Raw genomic sequence first — 27,327 nt, 5'->3', positions numbered from 1 at the left:
GGATGGGCTCGGGTAGGGGGGGCAGACCTGCCGTGTGGGTCCTGGTGGCAGAAAGGGGGGTTTGGGCCCCGCGAGGGGACCGGGCCGGTAAAGGGAGCGGCGTCGGAGGAGGCGGGGTCGGGCAGGTGGAAAGCGCGGGCTTCTTCCCGCGCTGAACGCTGAAGGGGGCGGGGCTGGAGCTGGGAAGCACGGGCTTTTTCCCGCGCTGAGAGCGGTAGGGGGAGGAGGAGAACCCGCTGGTGGGCAATGGGGAGGAGGGGAAGCCCCACGCTGGGAGGGGTCGAAGGAATGGCGGGAGTGGCAGGGGTCAGCAGGAGTCAGCTGACTTACGGGAGTGCAATGGAGGGAGCAATGCAGCTAGTGGGGTGTCCTAGCTTTGGGGGGGGGGGGGGGGGGGGGTACCGGGTTGCTGCTGGAATGGCCAAGAGCGAGCTGGAGCAGGTAGAGGGGGTCGGGATGGGGGTCTGCCGCCGTGGGGAACGAGCCGAGCGGGGGGGGCGCGGGCACGTGGCGGGCTGAGGAAGGGTAATGGCTAGTCAGCGGGGGAGGGGGTAGGTAGCCCCCTGATCCGGCTGAGAACCTGGAATGTAAGGGGACTGAATGGGCCAGTCAAACGGGCCCGTGTGTTTGTGCACCTGAAGGGGCTGAAGGCGGATGTGGTCATGCTTCAGGAGACTCACCTGAAGGTGGCGGATCAGGTTAGATTGCGGAAGGGATGGGTAGGCCAGGTGTTTCATTCGGGGCTGGATGCAAAAAATCGGGCGGTGGCGATCCTGGTGGGAAAGAGGGTGTCGTTCGAGGCTTCGATCTTTTTGGCAGACAGTGGCGGGAGGTATGTGATGCTAAGTGGCAAGCTGCAGGGGGAGCAGGTGGTGCTGGTCAATGTAAACGCCCCGAATTGGGACGATGCGGGTTTCATGCGGCGCATGTTGGGCCGGATTCCAGACTTGGAGACGGGGGGCCTGATAATGGGGGGGGGATTTCAACACGGTGCTGGATCCGGCACTGGATCGATCCAGATCCAGGACGGGTAGGAGGCCAGCTGAGGGGGTTTATGGACCAGATGGGAGGGGTGGATCCATGGAGGTTTGCAAGACCGAGAGCCAGGGAATTTTCATTCTTCTCCCATGTGAATAAGGCCTATTCTTGGATTGATTTTTTTGTTATGAGTAGGGCGCTGATTGCGAGAGTGGAGGATACTGAGTACTCGGCGATAACCATTTCTGATCATGCCCCACATTGGGTGGACCTCGAGCTGGAGGAGGAGAGAGACCAGCGCCCGCTTTGGCGCTTAAAGGTGGGGTTGCTGGCGGACGAGGAGGTGGGCGGGCGGGTCCGAGGATGTATTGAGAGGTACCTGGAGGCCAATGACAATGGGGAGGTCCGAGTGGGGACGGTCTGGGAGGCGCTGAAGGCGGTGGCTAGGGGAGAGTTGATCTCCATTCGGGCCCACAGGGAGATAAGGGAGCGGAGAGGGAGGGAGAGTTGGAGGGGGAAATGGTGAGGGTGGACAGGAGATACGCAGGGGCCCCGGAGGAGGGATTGCTGAGGGAGCGGCGTAGTCTCCAGGCCGAATTCGACCTGTTGACCAGCAGGAAAGCGGAAGTTCAGTGGAGGAAGGCACAGGGGGCGGTGTATGAATATGGGGAAAAGGCGAGCCGGATGCTGGCGCACCAGCTTCGGAAGCGAGATGCGGCTAGGGAGATCGGTGGAGTTAAGGATAAGGGGGGGGAATGTGGTGCGAAGTGGGGTAGGCATCAATGGGGTCTTCAGGGACTTCTACGAGGAACTGTATTGGTCCGAACCCCCTATGGAGGAGGGGGTGATGGGGCGTTTTCTGGACCGGCTGAGATTCCCGAGGGTGGAGGAGGGACAGGTGGAGGGACTGGGGACGCCGGTTGGGCTGGAGGAGTTGGTCAAAGGGATAGGGAGCATGCAGCCGGGGAAGGCGCCGGGGCCGGATGGGTTCCCGGTCGAATTCTATAAGACGTATGCAGACCTGCTGGGCCCTCTGTCGGTTAGGACCTTCAACGAGGCAAGGGAAGGAAGGGCTTTGCCTCCGACGATGTCTCGGGCGCTGATTTCCTTGATCCTTAAACGGGACAAGGATCCCCTGCAGTGTGGGTTATACAGGCCGATCTCACTCTTAAATGTAGACGCCAAGTTGTTGGCGAAGATTTTAGCCACGAGGATAGAGGACTGTGTGCCGCAGGTTATTCACGAGGATCAAACGGGGTTCGTGAAAGCGAGGCAGTTGAATACTAACATACGGAGGCTCTTGAATGTTATAATGATGCTGGCGGTAGAAGGGGAGGCCTTCGATAGGGTAGAGTGGGGGTACTTGTGGGAGATGCTGAAAAGGTTCGGGTTTGGGGAGGGGTTTGTCAGGTGGGTGAGGCTGCTATATGAGGCAGCACGGTAGCATAGTGGTTAGCATAAATGCTTCACAGCTCCAGGGTCCCAGGTTCGGTTCCCGGCTGGGTCACTGTCTGTGCGGAGTCTGCACATCCTCCCCGTGTGTGCGTGGGTTTCCTCCGGGTGCTCCGGTTTCCTCCCACAGTCCAAAGATGTGCGGGTTAGGTGGATTGGCCATGCTAAATTGCCCGTAGTGTCCTTAAAAAAAAGTAAGATTAAGGGGGGGTTGTTGGGTTACGGGTATAGGGTGGATACGTGGGTTTGAGTAGGGTGATCATTGCTCGGCACAATATCAAGGGCCGAAGGGCCTGTTCTGTGCTGTACTGTTCTATGTTCTATGAGGCCCTGGTGGGGAGTGTGGCCACGAATAGGAGGAGGTCGGAGTATTTTCGGCTATACCGAGGGACGAGGCAGGGGTGTCCCTTATCCCCCCTGCTTTTTGCGCTGGCAATTGAACCCCTGGCCATGGCGTTGAGGGAGTCGAGGAGCTGGAGGGGGCTGGTGCGAGGTGGGGAGGAACACAGAGTGTCGCTCTATGCGGATGACTTGTTGTATGTGGCGGATCCGGTGGGGGGGATGCCGGAGGTAATGAGGATTCTCAGGGAGTTTGGAGATTTCTCAGTGTCCAAGCTCAACATGGGGAAGAGCGAGCTGTTCGTTGTTCACCCAGGGGACCAGGAATGGGGGATTGGTAAGCTCCCACCAAAAAGGGCGGAGAGGAGCTTCAGGTACTTGGGGGTCCAGGTGGCCAGGAGCTGGGGGGCCTTGCATAAGCTTAACCTCATGAGGCTGGTGGAGCAAATGGAAGAGGAGTTTAAGAGGTGGGACATGCTGCCGCTGTCTCTGGTGGGTAGGGTGCAGTCAGTCAAGATGACGGTGCTCCCAAGATTTCTGTTTCTGTTCCAGTGCCTCCCCATCCTTATCCCGAAGGCCTTCTTCAGGCGGGTTAACAGGAGCATTACGGGGTTTGTGTGGGCGCAGGGGACCCCGAGGGTGAGAAGGGTGTTCCTGGAGCGGGGTAGGGATGGGGGGGCTGGCGCTGCCCAACCTCTGTGGGCTGCCAACGCAGCGATGGTGCGCAAGTGGGTGATGGCGGGGGAGGGGGCAACATGGAAGAGGATAGAGATGGCGTCCTGTGTGGGCACGAGCCTGGAGGCGCTGGTAACGGTGCCGTTGCCGCTCCCTCCAACGAGGTATACCATGAGCCCGGTGGTGGCGGCTACCCTAAAAATTTGGGGGCAATGGAGACGGCACAGGGGGGAGGTGCGGGCCTCGGTGCGGTCCCCAATACGGGGGAACCACCGGCTTGTCCCGGGGAGAATTGACGGCGGGTTCCTGAGTTGGCACAGGGCAGGTATTAGGAGGACGGGGGACCTGTTTGTGGATGGGAAGTTCGCGAGCCTGGGTGAGCTGGAGGAGAAGTTCGGGCTCCCCCTGGGGAACATCTTCAGCTATATGCAGGTAAGGGTGTTTGTCAGGCGGCAGGTGGCGGAGTTCCCACTGTTGCCACTGCGCGGGGTACAGGACAGGGTGCTCTCGGGGGTGTGGGCTGGAGAGGAGGATCTCGGCAATGTACCAAGTGATGCAGGAGGAGGACGAGGCCTCGGTGGAGGAGCTGGGTGAGGAGATCGAGGAGGGGACGTGAGCGGACGCCCTAGGGAGGGTGAACTCGTACTCTTCTTGCGCGAGGCTGAACCTCATACAATTTAAGGTGCTGCATAGGGCTCACATGACTGGGACAAGGATGAGCCGGTTTTTAGGGAGTGAGGACAGGTGTGTTAGGTGCTCAGGGAGCCCAGCAAACCATGCCCATATGTTCTGGGCATGCCCAGCGCTGGAGGAATTTTGGAAGGGCGTAGCAAGGACGGTGTCGAGGGTGGTAGGATCCAGGGTCAAACCGAGCTGGGGGCTCACAATATCTGGGGTTGCAGAGGAGCCGGGAGTACAGGAGGCGAAAGAGGCTGGCATTCTGGCCTTTGCATCCCTGGTAGCCCGGCGGAGGATTCTTCTTCAGTGGAAGGATGCGCGGCCCCCAAGCGTGGAGGCCTGGATCAATGATATGGCTGGGTTTATTAAATTGGAGAGGGTGAAATTTGCCCTAAGGGGATCGGTGCAGGGGTTCTTCAGGAAATGGCAAACATTCCTAGATTTCCTGGCAAAACGGTAGATAAAAAGGCCAGCAGCAGCAGCAACCCGGAGGGGGGGTTCGTCTCTTTGTTTTGCGTTGAAGGGGTGTGTATATTTGTTTGTTGTTGATGACGGGTGTTAATTTATTTCTTTTTTGTATAGATGGGGGGGGGGGGGGGTGTTTGTTTCCTCCTTTTTAAAAATTGTATTTTGTTATTGCTATTCTGTGAAAATTTTAATTAAAATTATATTTTTTTTTAAATGCTGCCTGTGCACTTATTTCTCGGTTGGAAATTGTAATTTATCTCACAGCTTTGACCTTTTTCTGTTAGCAAAACTCAGGCAAGGATAACCAAGTGGCTTCAGACTTGAGATTGTGTTCTTTGAAAATTGAAGTAGCTTTAAATAACAAAATCTCTCTCTCACCCTTTGCCCGCCCACCCCTTTGCCCGCCCACCCCTTTGCCCGCCCTCCCCCTTTGCCCGCCCTCCCCCTTTGCCCGCCCTCCCCCTTTGCCCGCCCTCCCCCTTTGCCCGCCCTCCCCCTTTGCCCGCCCTCCCCCTTTGCCCGCCCTCCCCCTGTGCCCGCCCTCCCCCTGTGCCCGCCCTCCCCCTTTGCCCGCCCTCCCCCTTTGCCCGCCCTCCTCCTTTGCCCGCCCTCCTCCTTTGCCCGCCCTCCTCCTTTGCCCGCCCTCCCCCTTTGCCCGCCCTCCCCCTTTGCCCGCCCTCCCCCTTTGCCCGCCCTCCCCCTTTGCCCGCCCTCCCCCTTTGCCCGCCCTCCTCCTTTGCCCGCCCTCCTCCTTTGCCCGCCCTCCTCCTTTGCCCGTCCTCCTCCTTTGCCCGTCCTCCTCCTTTGCCCGCCCTTCTCCTTTGCCCGCCCTCCCCCTGTGCCTGCCCTCCCCTGTGCCCGCCCTCCCCCTGTGCCCGCCCTCCCCCTGTGCCCGCCCTCCCCCTGTGCCCGCCCTCCCCCTGTGCCCGCCCTCCCCGGTTGCCCTCCCCTTTGCCCGCCCTCCCCCGGTGCCCGCCCTCCCCCGGTGCCCGCCCTCCCCCGGTGCCCGCCCTCCCCGTTACCCGCCCTCCCCGTTACCCGCCCTCGCCGCTCTCTCAAGTACTCTTAACTGAACAGTACTCATGAATCCTATGAAATGAGGTTCACCGTTAATGCTCAAACTGCACAATCCAAATTCAGATCACAGGCCAGCCTTGTTTGAGCTGAGGGCTGACATCTAGCTATTTGTTGCCACTTGTGGTGAACATGACGGTGTACGCGAGTTCTGAATTGACATTGAAATTGTAAGGTTGTATTTTCCCTGCTTTATTCCTTGTTATTATCCTCCTCCCCACACCCCTCCAACTTCCTGTGACTGTGCTTCTACTGTTGGGTTTGCAACTTTCAGTGACTAACATGTAACTTCCACACTTTTAAAGAGCCTCTAGTTTTTTTTACATCATTTTTAATCAGAATTTTTCCAACGGTATTTATTTACGTCTTATCGCTGGCACGTAAGATTTATAATGTGATTGTTTTATCCTGATTTACATATCTTAGTTTGTGCACAGTTTCAGCACAAAATAAACTAAAATAAGGGAATAAATTGATCACAATATTAATTTGAATACTAGGAAGTTCAGTATCATGTTATTTTTTAAAAATAAAACTATTATGAATGGGTAGATTCTATTTTTGTGAATTGAAAGTCCTGGAAAACCATGTTGTTTTCAAATTAGAGGCATTTTTCCAAACATTGGAAAATATAACTCGGTGGGGTTGGAATGTTTGGGGTTGGTGTGGCAAAGCTCATCAGTCAGGACATTAATAATGCTCAAGTGTAAAGGCAGCAGGCAAGAACAAAGAAACCAAAAAGTTGGCTGTCTAATGATAACAGGAACTCCATATTGGATCACTGCAAATTAGTGGAATGATCAGTTAATTAATGGGAAATTAATGAGAAATAGTAATTTATCATTTTTTCTTCGACTGCGATTTCCATCTTTTTTTTAAAATAATTTTTATTTAAAATTTTCAACAACAAATTTTCTCCCAACAGTTAAAGTAAACAAGGTGTAAAACTAAACAAAACAGAAAAAGAAATCCCCCCCAATACAAAGTAATAAATTAATAACTAATAACAATATTAGAAAGAAGAAAATAGCAAACACACTGTCGCAAAAACAAACCCCGAACCCACCCCCCCGGGTTTGCTGCTGAGACTGACCACCCTCTACCCCTCCGCCAGGAAATCGAGAAAAGGCTGCCACCGCCAGAGAACCCTTATACCGACCCCCTCAGGGCAAACTTAACCTTTTCCAGCCTGATGAACCCGGCCATGTCATTAATCCAGGCCCCCGGGCTCGGGGGCTTCGCGTTCCTCCACTGTAAGAGAATCCTATGCCGAGCTACTAGAGACGCAAAGGCCAGGGTACCGGCCTCTCTCACCTCCTGCACTCCCGGCTCCGATGCTACCCCAAAGATCGCGAGCCCCCAGCCCGGCTCCACCCTGGAACCGACCACCCTGGACAAAGTCCCCGCCACCCCCTTCCCAAACCTCTCCAACGCCGGATATGCCCAAAACATGTGGGCGTGGTTCGCCGGGCCTCCCGCACCTGTCTTCCCCCCCAAAGAACCGGCTCATCCTGGCCCCAGTCATGTGCGCCCTATGCAGCACCTTCAGCTGAATTAAGCTGAGCCGTGCGCAAGAAGAGGACGGGTTCACCCTCCCCAGGGCATCCGCCCATGTCCCATCGTCAATCTCTTCCCCATGCTCCTCCTCCCACTTCGCTTTCAGCTCCTCCACTGAAGCCTCCTCCTCTTCCTGCATCATCTGATAAATCGCCGAGATCCTCCCCTCACCGACCCACGTACCCGAGAGCACCCTATCCTGCACCCCCCTAGGCAGCAGCAGCGGGAACTCCGCCACCTGCCGCTTAACAAACGCCCTAATCTGCATATACCTGAAAGCATTCCCGGGGGGAGGCCCCACTTCCCCTCCAACTCCTCTAAAGTCGCAAACTTCCCGTCGAGGAAAAGGTCCCCCATCCGCCTGATGCCTGCCCTATGCCAACTCAAAAACCCACCATCCATTCTCCCTGGTGCAAACCGGTGATTGCCCCGTATCGGGGCCCACACTGAGGCCTTCACTTCCTCCCTGTGTCGCCTCCACTGCCCCCAAATTTTGAGGGACGCCACCACTACCGGACGCGTGGAATATCTTGCCGGGGGGAGTGGAAGTGGGGCCGTCACCAATGCCTCCAAACTCGTACCCACACAGGACGCCACCTCCAACCTCTTCCAGGCTGCACACTCCCCCTCCATCACCCACCTGCGAATCATTGCCACATTCGCAGCCTAGTAATAACCACACAGGTTGGGCAGCGCCAAACCGCCTGCCTCCCTTCTTCGCTCCAGGAATACCCTTCTCACTCTCGGGGTCTTCCATGCCCACACGAACCCCAGAATACTCTTATTCACCCTCTTGAAAAAAGACCCCCCCCCCCCCCCCCCCCCCCCCACCCCCGGGCACAATCCCCCTCCAGTTCTTTGAATCCCTCAGCGCCATGGCCAAGGGCTCAATCGCTAACGCGAAGCGCAGGGGAGACCAGGGGCACCCCTGCCTCCTCCCCCGGGAAAGCCGAAAGTCCTCCGGCCTCCTCCCATTCGTCACCACACTCGCCACCGGGGAGCTGTACAGCAACCTCACCCAGCTGATGAATCCCTCACCAAACCCGAACCTCCTCAGCACTTCCCACAGGTAGCCCCACTCCACCCTGTCAAAAGCTTTTCCGCATCCATCGATGCTACTATTTCCGCCTCCCCAGCTGCCGACGCCATCATCATAACATTAAGAAGCCGCCGTACGTTGACATTCAGATGCCTCCACTTCACAAACCCCGTTTGGTCCTCATGGATAACCATCGGGGCCACATCTTCCACCCTTCTGGACAGTACCTTCGTCACCAACTTTGCATCCACGTAAGACCTGTAAGACCCACACTGAAGGGGGTCCTTATCCCGCTTCAGGATCAGTGAAGTGATTGCTCTGGACATCGTCGGGGGCAGAGCCCCCCCTTCCCTCGCCTCATTCAGGGTCCTCACAAGCAGCGGGCCCAGCAGATCTGAAAACTTCTTGTAAAACTCCACCGGGAACCCGTCGGGTCCAGGTGCTTTCCCTGTCTGCATGCTCCCCAGCGCCTCCATCAGCTCCTCCAACTCAATTGGGGCCCCCAGACCGTCCACCCGCTCATCCTCTACTCTTGGGAACTCCAGCCTATCCAGAAAGCGGTCCATCCTGCCCACCTCCCTAGGGGACACCGTCCGGTACAGCCCCTCGTAAAAGGATCTGAACACCCCATTAATGTCCCTGCCACCCCGCACCAAGTTCCCTCCTGCATCTGTGACTCCCCCTACCTCTCTCGCTGCCTCCCGCTTCCGGAGCTGGTGGGCCAGCATCCGACTTGCCTTCTCCCCATACTCGTATACCACCCCCTGCGCCCTCCTCCACTGCGCCTCCGCCTTCCGGGTGGTCAGTATATCAAACTCTGCTTGGAATTGTAAGTGACCCAGAGGCGAGCCGGCTGTAACAGGCCAAACTTCACCCCCTTCCTGTGAAGCACTCCCTTTGCCAGATTGAAACCAGCCCTTCTCTTCGCCACCTCCGAGCTCCAGTCCTGATAGATCCTGATCTCTGCATTCTCCCACTTGCTGCTCCTTTCCTTCTTCGCCCATCTCAGCACACATTCACTGTCAATGAAGCGGTGAAAGCGGACCAGCACCGCCCTAGGCGGCTCATTCGGCCTGGGCTTCCTCAACAGCACTCGATGGGCCCCCTCCAGCTCCAAGGGTCCTTGGAACGACCCAGCGCCCATTAACGAATTCAGCATCACAACCACGTAGACCCCCAAATCCAAACCTTCCAGCCCCTCCGGGAGGCCCAAAATCCGCAGGTTCTTCAGACGGGAGCGGTTCTCCATCTCCTCCATCCTTGCCAGCCATTTCTTGTGAAGCGCCTTGTGCGACTCCACCTTCACTGCCAGGCCCATGAGTTCGTCCTCGCTCTCCGAGGCCTTTTGCTGTAGCTCCCGGATCTCCACACCCTGAGCCGCCTGAATCGCCATGAGCTTGTCCAGCGAGGCCTTAAACTGCTCCAGGATCTCAGCTTTCAGCTCTCTGAAGCAGCCCCTGCGCCCACTGCTGCCACGTTGCCTACTCCCCGCCCGCTGCCATCTTGTTTTTCCTGCCCTCGCACCTTTCTCTGCTGCAAAGCCGATTTTTTGACCGCCCCGCTCTTGGTCCAGACCATCCACCGGCAGATGAGCACAGTGAATGTGTTCCCACCGGGGGAAAAGTCCAACAAGCACTGCTGCGGGCCCTTATAAGAGCCCGAAAGTCCAAAAATAGCAGGAGCTACCGAACGTGCGGCTTAGCTCCGCATCGCTGCAACCGGAAGTCTATGATTTCCATCTTTCTAAACCTTCCTCTCCTGAAGGCGATGATTCGTCAGAGCATAAAGTCTGGAATAAATAAAGGCCCATCACACCTCCCCACCCAACTACTTCTACAAACCGTGTATACCGAGCTGCTCTATTTGGGACTCCTTAACACATTCGTTCAATCTACTGAAGAAATACTCTGTCTGTAGAAATCCTCCCAAAATCAAACCACTCCAGAACAGGCATCTGTTCTTGTACCTTCATTAGGGCCAACTGCCCTCTATAGATAATATTGTTTTCTGGTTGCTCAACATGTCCTGTGAAGTATTTAATCTTCTTAGTCCATGAGTTCCCCAAATGTTTTCATCCCATTCCCGTGGTTTATATTACTGAAGGCCCTGGTTGAAGCACACTCTGATTTGCCGGTTCTTGTGAATACATGCATTATATAAATAATGAAAACTATGAAAAGGTTTATATACATTTTTTTAAAAATCCTTTCATAACCCCTTAGGTATGCCTGGATAATGGTAAATGCTACAATGCCCACATTCAGGCTGTCAATCCTGATAATGGACCGGTAGTTGTCTACATAGAGCAACTAGGAGAAAAGTAAGTTTGATTACTTTAGTTTTAACTATTCTTACATTGTGCCCTTAGCTTTCAATGTCTATTTAATAAAATTAATAACGACTTTACATTTTGGTCTGGATTCAGCATTTCAGCGAAAGCAAAATACTGTGGGTGCTGGAAATTGGAAATAAAAATAGAAAATGTTAGAGAAGTACTCCAGCTTGGCGGCATGTGTTCGGAGAGAAACAAGAGTTAATATTTCAAGTTGACGACTGTCTTGAATGTACAGAGCAACAAATGTTGCTGTGCCAGTGTAATTGGGCTGTGCACATGTATGGACAACAGATTTCTGGTTTCCCAACTGATTTACATGAGAGAATAGTGGCTATGAGCCCCCCTCAAAACCAGATTCAGATTTTCTTCTTAAATAACGGACCATAAAACCATCTTGAGGTTTGGGAGAAGGAGGGTGAAAACTTTACAAAGAGATAAATACTTTTTCATGGAAAGTTTTTACCTAATTTCCCTCGTGACTCAGTTGGTTAGTGCGCTTCCCAATAAGAATCTGATTAGGTAGTTCCAAGTTGATATTCCAAATGTATTGAATTTGCTAATTTCATCCAGACTGGCGATAAGAGTCATGTAAATGTACTGCGCTGTATCGTTCTATGTTCTATGTTCTAAATGGTGGTGGGGTTGGGAGAAAATCAAGTAGAATTCCTACTATTGTCTCTCCAGTGAACTGAAAGGCGTATACATGTTGGTGTTGGTTGAGAATAGGATTGGGCAGTGCTGTAATGTCGCTATGATTGAGTAGTCTTCTGATGTTTACGAACGAGTCTCATGCATGAAGGTTTGTCCCTACTGGAGAGAAGGAAATATTTTTCCACTTAGCTTCTCTTGTGAATGCAGTTCTTAATTAAATGATTTTGTGCAGATATTGCTGGAGCAGGGCATCTAATGGCAAGCCCTTTCACTTGTCTGTGCATGTTTAGATTTTAAAAATCTGTCTAAGCAGTTGCTGGAACTGCAAGCTGATATAGGGGAAAGTAACAGGGCATCTGGGATCTTGGTGAAAGGCTGGATGGTTAAGGATGTGCACATCAATGAGATGTACGGATTGAAATAAACCATGAAGGAAGGTGAACTCAACTGTAATCCCACTGTCAAATTGGCACGGAAAAATAAATGAGATCAAATGATGCGATTAAGAGAGAGAAAAAGATAGAAAGGAAAAGTGTTAAATGTGTAGACATTTAAAAAAATCTCCAAAAATTCAGAACCAAAAAATAAGGGGCAGGATTCTCCCACCCCCCCCCGGCCGGGTGGGAGAATCGCAGGGGGTCGGCGTGAATCCCGCCCCCGCCGTCCTACCAATTCTCCCGCACCCTAAAAACCGGCCTGGCGTGAGTTGCGCCGCCCGCCTCAGAGAATGGCGGGGTCCGGCGCGACTCAATTGGCGCCGGGGCGGCCCGAATTCTCCGGCCTGCGATAGGCCGAAGTCCGGCCCGCCTGTTGCCGGTCCCTGGCATAAATCAGAGTAGGTCCCTTACCGGTGGGACCTGGCGGCGTGGGTGGGCTCCGCGGAGGGTTCCTTGGGGGTAGCGGAGGCATCTGGCCCCGGGAAGTGCCCCCACGGTGGCCTGGCCCACGGTCGGGGTCCACCGATGTGGTGTTAAGCGATGGCCGATGCGGAGACGAACCCTCCCGTGCATGCGCGGAGATGACTCCAGCATGCGCTGGCACTCCTGTGCATGCACAGACTCGCGCCGGCCGGCGGAGGCCCTTCAGCGCCGGTTGGCGTGGCACCAGGCCCCTATCCCGCCGGCTTGTGGGGCGCAAACCACTCCGGGGCGGGCTTAGCCCCTGAAGGTGCGGAGGATTCAGCATCTTTGGGGCGACCCGACGCCAGAGTGGCTCACGCCACTCTGTCCCACCGGGACCACCTGCCTCGCTGGGTACGGGAGAATCCTGCCCAAGGACTGAATAATCTCTCATTTCTTCATATTATGGGCTTTTTATTTATTTATTTGTTTGTTTCATTGAGAAAGTGGCCTCTCAGCATCCAGGACTCTAGAAACCCTGCAGCTGAACTGTATTCTAATACACGTAGTTCTGCTCTGACCCATATATAACTTCTGCCTAACAGCAGTGTGGTGTATTGTTTCTTGCTCTTTTAGGGTGGATAGCAAATGCCTGCCCAGTATGTGACACCCATGCTCATACCTACCACTGCAACATTAACACAACTCTGTGTTATGTGGCTCTAAAAATAAACACCATTCGTTTGAAACATGTCGCTGACTGATTTGCCATATCTGCTGAGCATATTGGATAACACCGGCTTAGTTGAAGGCACCAAGAGTAACTTGTCCATATTTACTGACAATACAAAGCGAGGTGGGACAGTAAACTTTGAGAAAGACAAAAAGGTTGTAAGGGGAGTATACACAAGTTAATTAAGTGGGCGATGAGCATAATGCAGTTGGAGCGTAATATGGAGAAATGTGAGATTATTCATTTTGATAGAAAATAAGAATTTTATTTAAATGGTGAGAAAGGGCAGCATAGTCGTTAGCACTGATGCCTCACAGTGCCAGGGACCCAGGTTCAATTCTGGCTTCGGGTCACTGTTTGTGGGGAGTTTGCACGTTCTCCCCGTGTCTGTGTGGACAAAGATGTGCAGGTTAGGTAGATTGGCCATGTTAAATTGACCCTTAGTGTCCAGGTTAGGTTATGGGGTTACAGGAATAGGGCGGGGTAGACGGGGGAGTGCAAATGGGTTGCTCCTTCGAAGGGTAAGTGCAGATTCGATGGGCCAAATGGCCTCATTCTGCGCTCTAGGAATTCTATGATTCTATGAAATTCATAGATGTTGATGTTTCGAAGGAGTTGGGTGTCCTCACAAGAAACACAAAGTTAGCATAAAGTATAACATAGATAGACTGGGACTTTTTTCCTGGAGCGTAGGAGGCTTAGGGGTGATCTTACAGACGTCGATAAATAATGAAGGGCATGGATCAGGTAGATAGTCAACATATTTTCCCAAAGGTAGTGGGAGTCTAAAACTAGAGGACACAGGTTGAAAGTGAGAGGGAATTTTTCACAAAGAGGGTGGTGAGTGTCTGGAATGAGCTGCTGGAGGTAGTAGTAGAAGCGGGTACAATTTTGCCTTAAAGCATTTACACAGTTATATGTGTAAGATGGGTATAGAGGGCCAAAAGTGAGCAATTGGATCTAGCTTAGTGGTAGAAACTGGGCTGCATGGATAAGTTGGACCAGTTTCCATGCTGTAAACGCTATGACCCTCTACAGCAAGCAATTAAGAAGGCAAATAGCATGTTGGCCTTTATTGTATAGGACTTTGAATATGTGTAAGAAAGATTTTCTACAAGTATGTAGGATTTTGGTGAGACCACACTAGGGATACTGTGTGTAGTTTTGGTCTCCTTATCTCGGGAAGGGTATGTATTCGTTGACGGCAATGTAGTGACCATTCTCTAGATTATTTCTTTTGATGAGAGGTTGTTCTATGAAGACTGGTGGAGTGGAATGGCCCTGAAGTCTGTGCATTAGAGAAGAATGAGAAGTGATCGCATTGAAACATAGAAGATACTGAGGGAGCTTGAGAGACCAGGGGCGGTATTCTCCGACCCCCAGCCGGGTTGGAGAATCGCCCGGGGCCAGCGTCAATCCCGCCCCCGCCGTGTCCCGAATTCTCCGCCCCCGAGATTCGGCGGGGCAGGAATCGTGCTGCTGCGGTTGGCGGGCCCCCCGCGGCGATTCTCCGGCCCGCAATGGGCCGAAGTCCCGCCCCGACAGGCCTCTTCCGCCGGCGTGGATTAAACCAACTACCTGACCGGCGGGATTGGCAGCGCGGGCAGGCGCCGGGGTCCTAGCGGGGGGCGATCTGACCCCGGGGGGTGCCCCCACGGTGGCCTGGCCCGCAATCGGGGCCCACCGATCAGCGGGCCTGTGCCGTGGGGGCACGCTTTTTCTTCCGCCTTCGCCATGGTCTTCACCATGGCGGAGGCGGAAGAAACCCCCTCCCCTGCGCATGCGCCGGTATGATGTCAGCAGCCGCTGACGCTCCGGCGCATGCGCGGACTTACGCCGGCCGGTGAAGTCCTTTCGGCCCCGGCTGGCGTGGCGCCAAAGGCCGTTCACGCCGGCCGGCGGAGTGGGAACCACTCCGGCGCGGGCCTAGCCCCTCAACGTGAGGGCTTGGTCCCTATTCTCTGCACCTTTGGGGCGCCCCAATGCCGACACGCCAGGATCCCCCGCCCTGCCAGGTAGGGGAGAATCCTGGCCGAGATCACAGTTTTGTAAAGCTAACAGCAAAAGACTACAAATTACCCAGCAACTTGTGGTTTCGCAGTTACAAGGTATCTCTTCCTTGCTACAGATTGCTGGCTGACTTGCGCATTAATACCACTGTGTTGTTCGGACAGTGTTATTTTCTTATCAATTCTGGGCCAGTGTTTCAGAGTTCACTCACGCAATGGCCTGCAGCAGGATGTTATGACCTGTTAGAATGAGTGTTTGTTGTTCAACCGTTGTGCCATGAGAAGTGTGCGATGGCTGTGGGCAGACCTCTGTAGAACTGGCAGAAGTGGGGAAGGCTGTGAGGTGACATTTGCGTTACATGTGTAGCCAGTGACACACACTGAGCAATCCATATCCCAACATGCCAGAGTCAGGGGTGGAGTCTGCAAACTTGAGTCTTCAGTGAAGAGAACGGACCATTAGAAAATGTGACTTCAGCAAGTGGACCCATGCTGTAAAGGGTGAGGCTTCAGTGAGGCTTCAGCGAGGAGTTATCGATGGACAAAGCAATGCACCATAGGTATATTACACAATCCAGTAAATCAGACTGCAAACACTAATACCAAGACATTTACCACACTTAGAATCATTGCAGTGCAGAAGGAGGCCATTCGGCCCATCGGGTCTGCACTGACCCTCCGAAAGAGCACCCTAACCAGGCACCCGCCCTATCCCTCCAACCCCATCCAACTCACACATCCCTGGATACTAAGGGGCAATTCTGCATGGCCAATCCACCTAACCTGCACATCTTTGGACTGTGGGAGGAAACCCATGCAAACACGGGGAGAAAGGCAATGCTGCGGATCCAAAGACTAATATTAATCCCCACATGCGAAATTGAATCGGGCATTAAAATGACAACAAAATTCTGGCACGATTTGATTAGAATATATCCAAATTATATAATGAACAGGATTCTCCATTAGCCAACACCGAAATCGGGGCGTGCGATCGAACAGAGAATAGCTCCCGACGTCAAAATCACGGCAGGCGCCGGTTTGATGCGATGCTCCGCCTCCTCAAACGGCATTAATGCGCCGCATGTAGTTGCAACACCGTTCGTATATCATTAGTGGACCCACCCACGATTCTCCGCCTCCGATGGGCCAAGTTCCCGACGGCGCAGCCCACCTGTGCTGTCACAAATAGTGAACCTGGCGTGGTGGCTGCTGAGAGAGGGAGAGAGAGGGTGTATGGACATTGTCCAGCACCACCATACTTCACTGACAGCCGTCCCACTGGCTAGGGGGCTTCTGCCAGGGCTGGGGGAGTAGAACAAAAGAACAAAGAAAAATTACAGCACAGGAACAGGGTCTTCGGCCCTCCAAGCCTGCGCCGATCCAGATCCTCTATCTAAAACTGTCGCCTATTTTCTAAGGATCTGTATCCCTCTGCTCCCTGTCCATTCATGTATCTGTCTAGATACATCTTAAATGACGCTATCGTGCCTGCCTCTACCACCTTTGCCGGCAATGCATTCCAGGCACCCATCACCCACTGCGTAAAGAACTTTCCACGCATATCTCCCTTAAACTTTTCCCCTCTCACCTTGAACTCGTGACCCCTAGTAATTGAGTCCCCCACTCTGGGTAAAAGCTTCTTGCTATCCACCCTGTCTATGCCTCTCATGATTTTGTAGACCTCAATGAGGTCCCCCGTCAACCTCCGTCTTTCTAATGAAAATAATCCTAACCTACTCAACCTCTCTTCATAGCTTGCGCCCTCCATACCAGGCAACAACCGGGTGAACCTCCTCTGCACCTTCTCCAAAGCATCCACATCCTTTTGGTAATGTGGCGACCAGAACTGTACGCAGTATTCTAAATGTGGCCGAACAAAGTCTCATACAACTGTAACATGACCTGCCAACTCTTGTACTCAATATCCCTTCCGATGAAGGAAAGCACACCGTATGCCTTCTTGGCCACTGTATCGACCTGCGCAGCCACCTTCAGGGTACAATGGACCTGAACTCCCAGATCTCTCTGTACATCAATTTTCCCCAGGGCTTTTTCATTTACCATATTGTTCGCTCTTGAATTGGATCTTCTAAAATGCATCACCTCGCATTTGCCCATATTGAATTCCATCTGCCATTTCTCTGCCCAACTCTCCAATCTATCTATATTCTGCTGTATTCTCTGACAGTCCGCCTCGCTATCTGCAACTCCACCAATCTTAGTGTCATCATAAAATTTGCTAATCAGACCACCTATACCTTCCTCAAGATCATTTATGTATATCACAAACAACAGTGTTCCAAGCACGGATTCCTGTGGAACACCACTGGTCACAGTTCTCCATTTTGTGTCTCCTGTTGCCCAGCCAGTTCTTTATCCACCTTGCTAGTACACCCTGGACCTCATGAGACTTCACTTTCTCCATCAGCCTACCATGGGAACCTTATCAAATGCCTTACTGAAGCCCATGTATATGACATCTACAGCCCTTCCCTCATCAATCAACTTTGTCACTTAGTAGTAGTAGGGAGTGGCCAGGAGGTGGGCTGTGGGGTTGGGGTGGACAGGTACGCAACACCATTACCGCAGCCCACTTTAAACCTGACGCCCTGGGTCATATAGGGCACCACCCTGGGTGCCCTCTGGCTCCAGCCGACCCATCTGCCTTATGGGCGCTCCAGCACAACCTGTTCCATCGTTTTGGCCCCGATCAGTTTGTGGGGGGTGTATTGTTGAAGCATGGCTGCAGCTTGTCAGCTCTGCGGGTGTCCATCATGGACCCGGCGATTCCTGCACCATTTATTGTGGGTTTCGATGGTGTTCCACGCGGCGCCGATGTTAGCCTCTCACTGGTAGCAGAATCGGTGCAGGTGTGGTGGCGATTGTTCTGACGTGAAGGTCCACAGATTCTCCATTGGCGTCGACACTCGGGGCCGTGTCTTTCTTCCCAATTTGCGCCCAACCAATTTGACTTAAATGAGAGGTTTTAAATATTGAAATCTACAAACAGATGCTCCTTATTATGAAAAAGTGAAATAAAATTTTCATTGCCGCCAAAATGGTTTTGTTCACAATTCAGTAATGATCCAGGCGTGTGGAAATAACTCGGAGAATAGGATGGTTGCTGTGCAACGTGACTAGCTTTTTTTTTCATTCATCCCATCACTGTGGGGAGTAGTAATATTTAACTGGTGGCTTGGGGGTGACAGCCCTTTTCAATGTTATCGGGCAGCTGAATGCAGCTGGATGGAATCCGGAATAACTCCATTTTGGGAAGAGTGGAGAATCAATCAACTCAGAAACTGGTCTTGCAGCCGATTAGTTTGTAGCTGTTTTTTTAAGGAATCCTAGAGTGCTACAATATACTGCTATATTGCTATATTATATATTGCTACAATATACTGGCATTCTACAAAATATTTAGGGATGAAAACCATTCCTGGTGTTTCCTGGGTTTAAAAGAAAATAGAACCATAGAATTCCTACAGTGCAAAAGGAGGTCATGCATCTTATCACGTCTGCACTGAGCCTCTGAAAGAGGACCCTCCCTCGGCTCACTCCCCTGCCCTATTCCCATAAATCTTTGGACTGTGGGAGGAAACCGGCAGACCCGGAGGAAACCCATGCAGCCATGGAGAAAGTGCAAACTCCACAAAGATAGTCGCCCAAGACCGGAATTGAACCCGGATCCCTGCCATTGTGAGGCAGTAGTGCTAGCCACTGTGCCGCCTCATGGTAACTCTTCACAGAAATAATATTTCCCTATACTCTGCCCTGAAAAAACATTGGGAGTCCTATTACTACTCATGCTGACTACTCGCTCCAACACTAATAATTTACCCAAACACACTGCGCCAAGGTTTTGTAAGGAGAGAGGAGATGTAAAGAGTAAAGCTTTAATGAGAAAAGCAGGTGATTCAAGGGAGAAGTAAACCGGGAGAGTCGGGTTTGATGAGTAAGTGGTTAGTGAGGAAAGGGCGGCAGTAAAGGGAGAGATTAAAGGAATGAGAGCGATGTTGCAAATGAAGTGCAGGGGTCTGTGCAGCCAGTTTCAGCGAGGGGAGCGGAGGAGAACAGGTTGTAAGAAGTGTATGCTCACTAGAGTCTGCAGTGTGTTTGCCATGGAATTGTTTATCTCATTAAAGTGTACTGTGTTAACTGAAAAGTTTGGGAACCACTGGTATAATGGACAATAATATCACTGAATCGCTTAAAAAGTGTTGATGAAATGAAAATGAAATGAAAATCACTTATTGTCACGAGTAGGCTTCAATGAAGTTACTGTGAAAAGCCCCTAGTCGCCACATTCCGGCGCCTGTCCGGGGAGGCTGGTACGGGAATCGAACTGTGCTGCTGGCCTGCTTGGTCTGCTTTAAACCAGCCCCTGGTTTTGAGTTACAGTTTGAGGTTTATGTCCAATAGTCATCCCAAAGCATATTCATCAATACAATTGTACAATAAATAGTATACCTATTTGTAATGAGTTGATTGTTTGTACTTAGAACATAGAACATAGAACAGTACAGCACAGAACAGGCCCTTCGGCCCTCAATGTTGTGCCGAGCCATGATCACCCTACTCAAACCCACGTATCCACCCTATACCCGTAACCCAACAACACCCCTCTTAACCTTACTTTTATTAGGACACTACGGGCAATTTAGCATGGCCAATCCACCTAACCCGCACATCTTTGGACTGTGGGAGGAAACCGGAGCACCCGGAGGAAACCCACGCACACGGGGAGGACGTGCAGACTCCACACAGACAGTGACCCAGCCGGGAATCGAACCTGGGACCCTGGAGCTGTGAAGCATTTATGCTATCCACCATGCTACCCTGCTGCCCCATTCTAGACCAGAAGTGCAATACATTTATTGTGTTTCACCCCAATATGTTACTGACTATTCAAGGAGCTGTTATTTTAACTGCAGTATATGTATCTTTCTGATTTAGAACCTCTGAATGGCATGTGGTAGTTTTCTGGTGTGGTAGAACATGTTATTGTGCTGCAGGTTGCAATTTGGAGTAACTGGCCCTTGGGGCAATAAATTAGTTGGCCAGCTGATTTCTGTCAGACTGGAGAATGTGTCCTTTAGATAATATGCTTTTAGTGAGTTCAAAGATGGCCTTTTGATTCTGTAGCTTTTATTTTCTGAGCCTTAGCAAATAAATAGATCAAGCTCTTTGCAGTTTTTACTCGCAGCACTTAATTAGTTATGACTGCAAGCTCTGGCTTCTCGACTTAATGAAGAATCTACCTGGCAGTGTAATTGTACTGAAGGTTACCAAGGCTAATGTGGGCTTATGTTTGCCTGTATATTCAATGAGCCTGAATGTCAGATGGTGTTCCAGTGAGACTGGTAAGGTTTTACCGAGTTATTACATCTCTATTGAAACATATTATGCTGAATATAATGAGTGAGGATGTTGGGGCTGCAAAATGCAGCCCGTAATCCTACAGTTAAGGAAATGCTGCTCATGTGTGTATCTGGACTGTAGTTTTGCTAAACTTTATCTACAGCAGTAAAATCATTTTTTATGCTAGTTTTTAAAAATTCTTAAATTCTTTTATTTTCTTGTGTTCCTTCCTGAAAGTGCGGGTAAACTTTGGTACAGTGTTTAAGTACCTTTCGATCAGGGATTTGAGACAATTGGTCCAAATCATTATTTAGTTATTTCTCTGTACACCTTTTATTTTCAGCATAGGTCCTCGAGTTTTACAACACAAAAGGAGACCATGTGATCCATTGGTCTGCGTTGGCTTTTCACTAGAGTACTTCAAAACCAATGTCCCATCATTACTCCTAGCCTTGCATCCTCCATTTTAATATCCATCTAATATTCCCTTTTAAAAAAATAAAGTGGTTTCTGTGACAAAGCATGTATTACTCCAGTTGTCCTCTGATGTAAGTCATTTTGTAACCTATTTTCCTTTTTTGTGACCATGTTTAATTGTTGAGCCCTTGTCACTAATTGCTCAACCTGAGGAAATGTTTTTCCCCTGTCCACATCATCACAGCTACTCATAATTGTAATAACTTGGATCTCCTCTTTGCCTTCTCTGCTCTGGTGGAAATAATTCCAGATCTTTCTCCAGTGTATAGTTTTTGATCCTTGGGAAAATTCTGGTATACCCAAAATGCCCGATCTCTATGGTTTTAATTACCTTTCTCTAACGGGAGCTGAGACACACATGTACTCTAACTCTGATCTAACCATTAATTTGTATAAATTCATCATATTTTGTGACTCTTGCAGTCTATGCTCCGAAGTCATGAGATCCCCATCTAGGCCTGTGGGTGATAGTAAATTATTGCTTCCAATAAACCCATTCCCACCTTATTTCAATTACTTTAGAATGGAATAAAGACATTTCTCAATAGGTGAAACTTGGTGCACTCATTATCCCTCTGACTGAGGTGAAATCTTTTGCCTTGATGAGGAGGCTTGGGTATAGTCCTCTGTTGAGTGTAAGGTCAAACTGTGCTTCTGTTCTCACCCAAACTGCAGACATTTAATTTTGTGTGAAACACCCATACGAGTGATAAACTGATATGAATTTCAATCTGGAAGAGTAGGAGTAAAAGCTGGGAATGACTGGGGTTATGGACGACTGCCAATACCAACTCGGGGAAACTGTACTCCAGCATAGTAACGTCAGGAAAGATGGAAGAAAATCTGGAGATCATCTTGGCGTTAGTCTCATCACTGTTAATATTAGGGAAGTAAATGAGAGGGGAAGAATTTAAAGGAGTTGAATTTCAGTTGTCCTCAATTGAGATGTCCTCTTCACTGACGACAAATCGAAAATATGGGGAAGAATAGAGGGGAGGAAATGATTTAAATTTATTCTAGCTAGGCTGATCTCTAAGTAGTTTCATCAAAATCGCAGGTCAGTAACCCTGGTTGCCTATTCTCCCACTCCTTCTATGCACTCCCTGCCTTTGGCATTAGAGGCAAAGGAAAAATTGGAATTCTACCAATAAACCCTTCAGAAGTGCAAGTTTAAAAATGTTCCATAATTTGGAGCATGCATAATTTCTAAAGATTTGTTTTTCTTCCTGAGCGAAAGTGGTCAGTGCTCCATCTAGTGGCCCAGCTGAAAATGATCATTGTCTGTAGGACTGGCTGGTGAGGTGCATAGAAGCTATGGCTTGAGTTCAGACTGAGTGTATGGTTGGTCCATTGCTGGAATAACTACCACTTCATGTTCATTTTAGGTTCCTTTCATTTGCAGAATACTAAACAGTTTTATGTACTAAATGGAAAATGCAAATATAAGTAACAGGTTAATGTGAAAGCTGCATAAATTTATTCTGTTCCGACTGCATTCTGATTTTGCACCTATATAATTGGAGGTTAATTTAACTTTTACCATCACGGGGGCAGCACGGTGGCCTAGTGGTTAGCACAACCGCCTCACGGCGCTGAGGTCCCAGGTTCGAATCCCGGCCCTGGGTCACTGTCTGTGTGGAGTTTGCACATTCTCCCCGTGTCTGCGTGGGTTTCGCCCCCACAACCCAAAAATGTGCAGAGTAGGTGGATTGGCCACACTAAATTGCCCCTTAATTGGAAAAAATAATTGGGTAATCTAAATTTATAAAAAAAAAAACTTTTACCATCACAGAATCATAAAACCAAAAAGTGACTGAAAATGTTGAAGTCCGAAAGATATTGAATAATGAAAACACGAATAACACCCCTCGAGTTGTTAAAACGGGCCAGGCATAACATAACAAACTTGAGTATGTTTCTTCAATTATATATATATGAATATTTTTGTTTAGACACCGAGTCCCTCTTCAGAATCTTAGACCACTTACACAGGTCTCTCGGGGCACAAGCTGGAACAGAGTTCAAGGGAAAAGAACGAAGAAGCTAATGAACGTTGGCTCTGGTAAAGCTTTTTCTTTTAAAGTAATTTTTTGATTATAATGGAAGAAGAGATGTATAGTTCAGAATGTGACAGTAACAAAACAATGTTTAGATCTATTTCTGCAAACTGAGATTTATTAAATAAAAGCAAATTACTGCGGATGCTGGAATCTGAAACCAAAAGAGAAAATGCTGGGAAAGCTCAGCAGATCTGGCAGCATCTGTAAGGAGAGAAAAGAGCTAACGTTTCGAATACAGATGACTCTTTGTCAGAGCTGTCGAATACAGGTGCAAATGGTGGTATGTAATTTCTGATATCGCCCCTAAACATCCAAGTATGCCAAAAAACATATTGGTAGTTGATTCATATCATACAGTCAGAACCAGAGTAGTGTCTAAAGAATTAAGCATTTCTCTTTATAGAAGCTGACGTCAAGGGAGTGAAAAATTCCAGCAGCTTTGTAAATAAACCAAGCCGATTGCAATCAAGCCTACCACCCCGTCTGCAGCAAACAATGGGAACCAGGCAGCCGAGCTCTACACAGCAGACCCCAGGTCAACCACCCAAAAAATCTTCAACAGAGTTTGTCGGACGAGATGAAGACTTTCCACAACTCTCAAAGTAAGTTATTTCTCTGGCTGCACAAGTTTAACGATAATTCTGGAGTTAACAAGGAGGGTGGTGTATTTGATGTAATCTATATGGATTTTAGCAAGACTTTTGATACAGTCCCACATAACTGACTCATCATGAAAAGTAATGGCCCATGGGGTCCAAGATAAAATGACAAGTTAGATCCAAATTAACTCAGAGGCAGAAAGCAAAAGGTAATCGCCGGTGTATGTTTTTATGACTGTAAGACTGTTTACAATGGGATCTACAGGGCTCAGTATCAGACTCCTTGGGCGGGATTCTCCCCTACTTGGCGGGGCCCTGAGGAGTGGCGTGAACCACTCTGGCGCCAGGCTGCCCCAAAGGTGCAGAATCCTCCGCACCTTCAGGGGCTAGGCCGGCCCCGGAGTGGTTTGCGCCGTCTCGGCCAGTGGGGTCGGGGTTTGGCACCAAGCCAACAGGCGCTGAAGGGCCTCCGCTGGCTGGCGCATGTGCGGGTGCACCAGCGCGTGCTGGCATCATCCCAGCGCATGCGCAGAGGGGTTCATCTCCGCACCAGCAATGGAGGACAGGTACAGCCGCCAGTGCAGAAGAATAGAGTGCCCCCACGGCACAGGCCCGCCCGCGGATCGGTGGGCCCCGTTCGTGGGCCAGGCAACCGTGGGGGCACCTCCCGGGGCCAGATCCCCCCGAGGACTCCGGAGGCCACCTGCGCAGCCAGATCCTGCCGGCAAATACATGGTGTAACATACGCCGGAAACGGGCGGCCACACGGCCCATTGTGGGTCGGAGAATTGCCGGGGGGGGTCGGAGAATCCCACCCCTTGTTTTTTGTGGTGTATGTCAGTGATTTGAACTTGAGTGCAAGGGTACGATTAAGACGTTTGCAAAGAATGGACTTTGCGGTTATTAACAAAAAATAAAGCTGTGGACTGTGGAAAGATAGTGATTGTCTAATTAGGTGGGTATAACAATGGCAAATAGAGTTCAATCCAGAAGTGTGAGGTGACCCATTTAAGGATGGCGAACAAGACAAAGGAATGATTTATAAATGGTAGGATACTGACAAGTAAAGATTAAAAGAGGACAGAGTAACCTTGGCGTGTACATCCATAGGTTCCTGAAAGTAGATAAGATGGCCATAAAAATATACTGACTGCTTGCCTTTATTAGCTGAGACACTGAATAGAAGAGCTGGGGGATTGTGCTGGAACAGTATCAAGCATGAGTTAAGCTGGAGTACAGCATGTAGTTCTGGAAAGGAATTGGAAAGATGTGATTGCACTAGAGAGGGTACAGAGGTGATTTACAAGGATGCTGCCTGACTGAAGGTATTGAGGGAAGACTGGGATAAGCTAGAGTTTTATTTGGAACAGGTAGGACTGTGTGTATAATATTGAGGGGTCCAGATAAAATAGATAAGAACGCCTTTCCCCCTTAGTTGAGGTGCCTGTTACCAGGGGACATAGATTTAACGGGACTTGAAGAGAAGTCTTTTTCACCCAAATAGTGTTGGGGATCTGGAACTCACTGCCTGAAAGGATGGTAGAAGCCCTCATCACAAGTACTTGGATATGCACTTGAAATGTCATAGCCAACAAGGGTATGGACCAAGAGCTGAAAAGTAGGATTTGGCTGCATAGCTTTGGTGCAGATATGATGGGCCGAATGATGACCTTCCATGCTATAAATTTCTATGATTCATTGGGATGATGTCAAAGGGCTAAAACATGTTTTTGAATTTGTTTTTCATTGGTCTGATCATCTTTCCCTCTCCCCACGATCTCCATCCTTGTTAATAAGAACATAAGACATAGGAACATAATTAGGCTATTCGGCCCATCGAGTCTGCTTCGTCATTCAATCAAGACTGATATTTTTCTCATCCTCATTCTCCTGCCTTCTCCTCATAACCCCTTGATCCCCTCATTAACCAAGAACCTATCGATCTCTGTCTTAAAGACACTGTTATTTGGCCTCCACAGCCTTCTGCGGCAAAGAGTTCCACAGATAACAAAGTTAATTTCCTTGCCTTGTTATTTCCCCTCAAGTTTGGTTTCCCTCTTTTGAAGGAGCTGATTCCTGCTGGGAAATGATTTAGCAAATACGATCTACATTGCTTTATCTTTATGGCTATTGCTTGTGTGTGAGTCTAAGCAATGTGGGATAGCAAAAGCCTTATTATGGGGTATTTAACCTGAACCTAACCCTGTCACATGGAATCCCTGGATAGTAATCAGGAGCAGAAATCTTGGCTAACGTTATTTTCTCTTCATTCCAGCCCAGGTACAACTTTTAGCAGCCATTTGTGACCATCGTGTTGGCACTGTGGCAAATCTATCTGCAATATTTACATCTAATGTAACAGAGTTTTCCCAAAGATGTCAAATGGCTGAGATGGCTAATTGCTTGATTACTGTCAGCAGTTTTAGTGATTTTGGTACTGGACTAACATTGTGGAGGTTGTCAGTTTAAATCTCATATGTTCTGAAATTGAACTTGATGGTTCTGATTTGGCAGATGAAGCAGAGGTGTTCACTGTTGACCATAAAGAAGTATGATCCTAGCTTGGTCATAGGCTGCAGTGGGAATTTCTCTCCCAGCTGCAGCACGGGTCCATGTCAATGGTAGGAGCCGAGGCCTGACAGCAAGACACATTGCCATCCGCCCTTTTATCTGTCCAGCATTGAAGATACACCCTTTGAGGTAACTCTGAACAGTTCAATGATGGGCAAATATTTCTTGCCCGTCCCCACTGCTGTTTCTCTGGCAACATATACCAAGCACACCTCCAGCTCCCCCATTTTAGATGGAGATTTTTCTCTTCCATCACGTGCTGTTTCCGACTTCCAGCGGGATTGAGAGGCTGAGGTTCCAGTGGTAGAGAGGGAAAAAGGTTCGGGGGAAAGGGGAGGTGTAGTTACAGAGGGGACTGGAGTGGAGTTGCAGGAGTGGGAGTATTTTAACACTCTTGATTTAATGGAATGTGCTCATGATCAGGCTCTGCGCCTGCTTGGAGTTGCCCCAAACACATCAACGTAAAAAGAATTATAACTGCTGGATAATCAACCCACCTTCCCGAATGACAGACTCTGACAATAGTGTCGGCTCATTTTAGGTGCACTTCAACTTCTGGATTCAGTTTAAGTGGGCTCCTTGAAGTTGCATTTCTGTTGCGGCCCTCAATAATGGCAAACCTCTTAGTGTTTGTCGTTATTCGGATCGCAAGATCCAAACCAATACAGCTGGTAATTTGAGTTAGTGCCAGAAAAATTAGTATGAAAGCTACTGGATGAATTTATCTGGTAATATCCTTCGAGGAAGGGAAACTAATACCACTACCTGGTCAAGCCTGCACATTACTCTTTCATTAAAATTAGTCTCTCAATTAACTACTCGGTTACATTATGAAAACGCTTACCACCAGAAGGACTATGGCAAACCACCAACACCCTATCAAGTCAATTAGGAATAGAGGGTAAATATGACCTTGACTGTATCTCCCAGATCCTGAAAATAAAAATAACTGAGATGAACTTGAATATTCTCAATACAGTTCCCAGTGGACACAACACTCCAACAAAAAACTTGTCTTACATATTTGACCTCGATTCTTTCTGTTTCTCCTTCAGACCCCGTAGAGAGGTAGAGTTGGATTTAAACTACAGTGGAGGGCTAGAGTATGCAAAATACAGCCATAGTATGAGAGATGCGAACTGAGAATTTAATTTTCAAAGTGGAAAATGCATTTCTCAGCATGGTGTCATTTACCACTTTGAACAGTTTGGCATCTGCTTTGTTTATGTAGTTTAATTTACTCATGGACAATATTCAGGGGTTATGATCCTCAAACCCATTTACAATTCATCCTCCACTGTTTAATTAATTAAATTGAAAGCCTAATGATCCGTGATGCAGGTTTGAATACTTGTCGAAGTACAGTTCTATATGCCTATTGGAAAGGTTTCCATGAATAATAAGACTATAAGACATAGGAGCAGAATTA

At 49.7% G+C, this 27,327-nt stretch overlaps 1 protein-coding gene across 1 annotated transcript in view; it reads left to right on the top strand.

Moving 5' to 3' along the window:
• Positions 1-27,327, top strand: part of otud4 (OTU deubiquitinase 4) — a 138,855-nt gene that overhangs the window by 68,376 nt on the left and 43,152 nt on the right. The window contains exons 12-14 of the mRNA XM_038792974.1: positions 10,483-10,580; positions 22,621-22,730; positions 23,132-23,330. Of these exons, the coding sequence (XP_038648902.1) occupies positions 10,483-10,580; positions 22,621-22,730; positions 23,132-23,330 (407 nt within the window). The remainder of the gene's footprint in view (positions 1-10,482; positions 10,581-22,620; positions 22,731-23,131; positions 23,331-27,327) is intronic.

Source organism: Scyliorhinus canicula, chromosome 3 (genome assembly GCF_902713615.1).
Source record: "Scyliorhinus canicula chromosome 3, sScyCan1.1, whole genome shotgun sequence".
Taxonomy (NCBI): domain Eukaryota; kingdom Metazoa; phylum Chordata; class Chondrichthyes; order Carcharhiniformes; family Scyliorhinidae; genus Scyliorhinus; species Scyliorhinus canicula.
The sequence above is the reverse complement of the archived record's forward strand: the minus strand, read 5'-3'. Positions and strand labels throughout refer to the sequence as shown.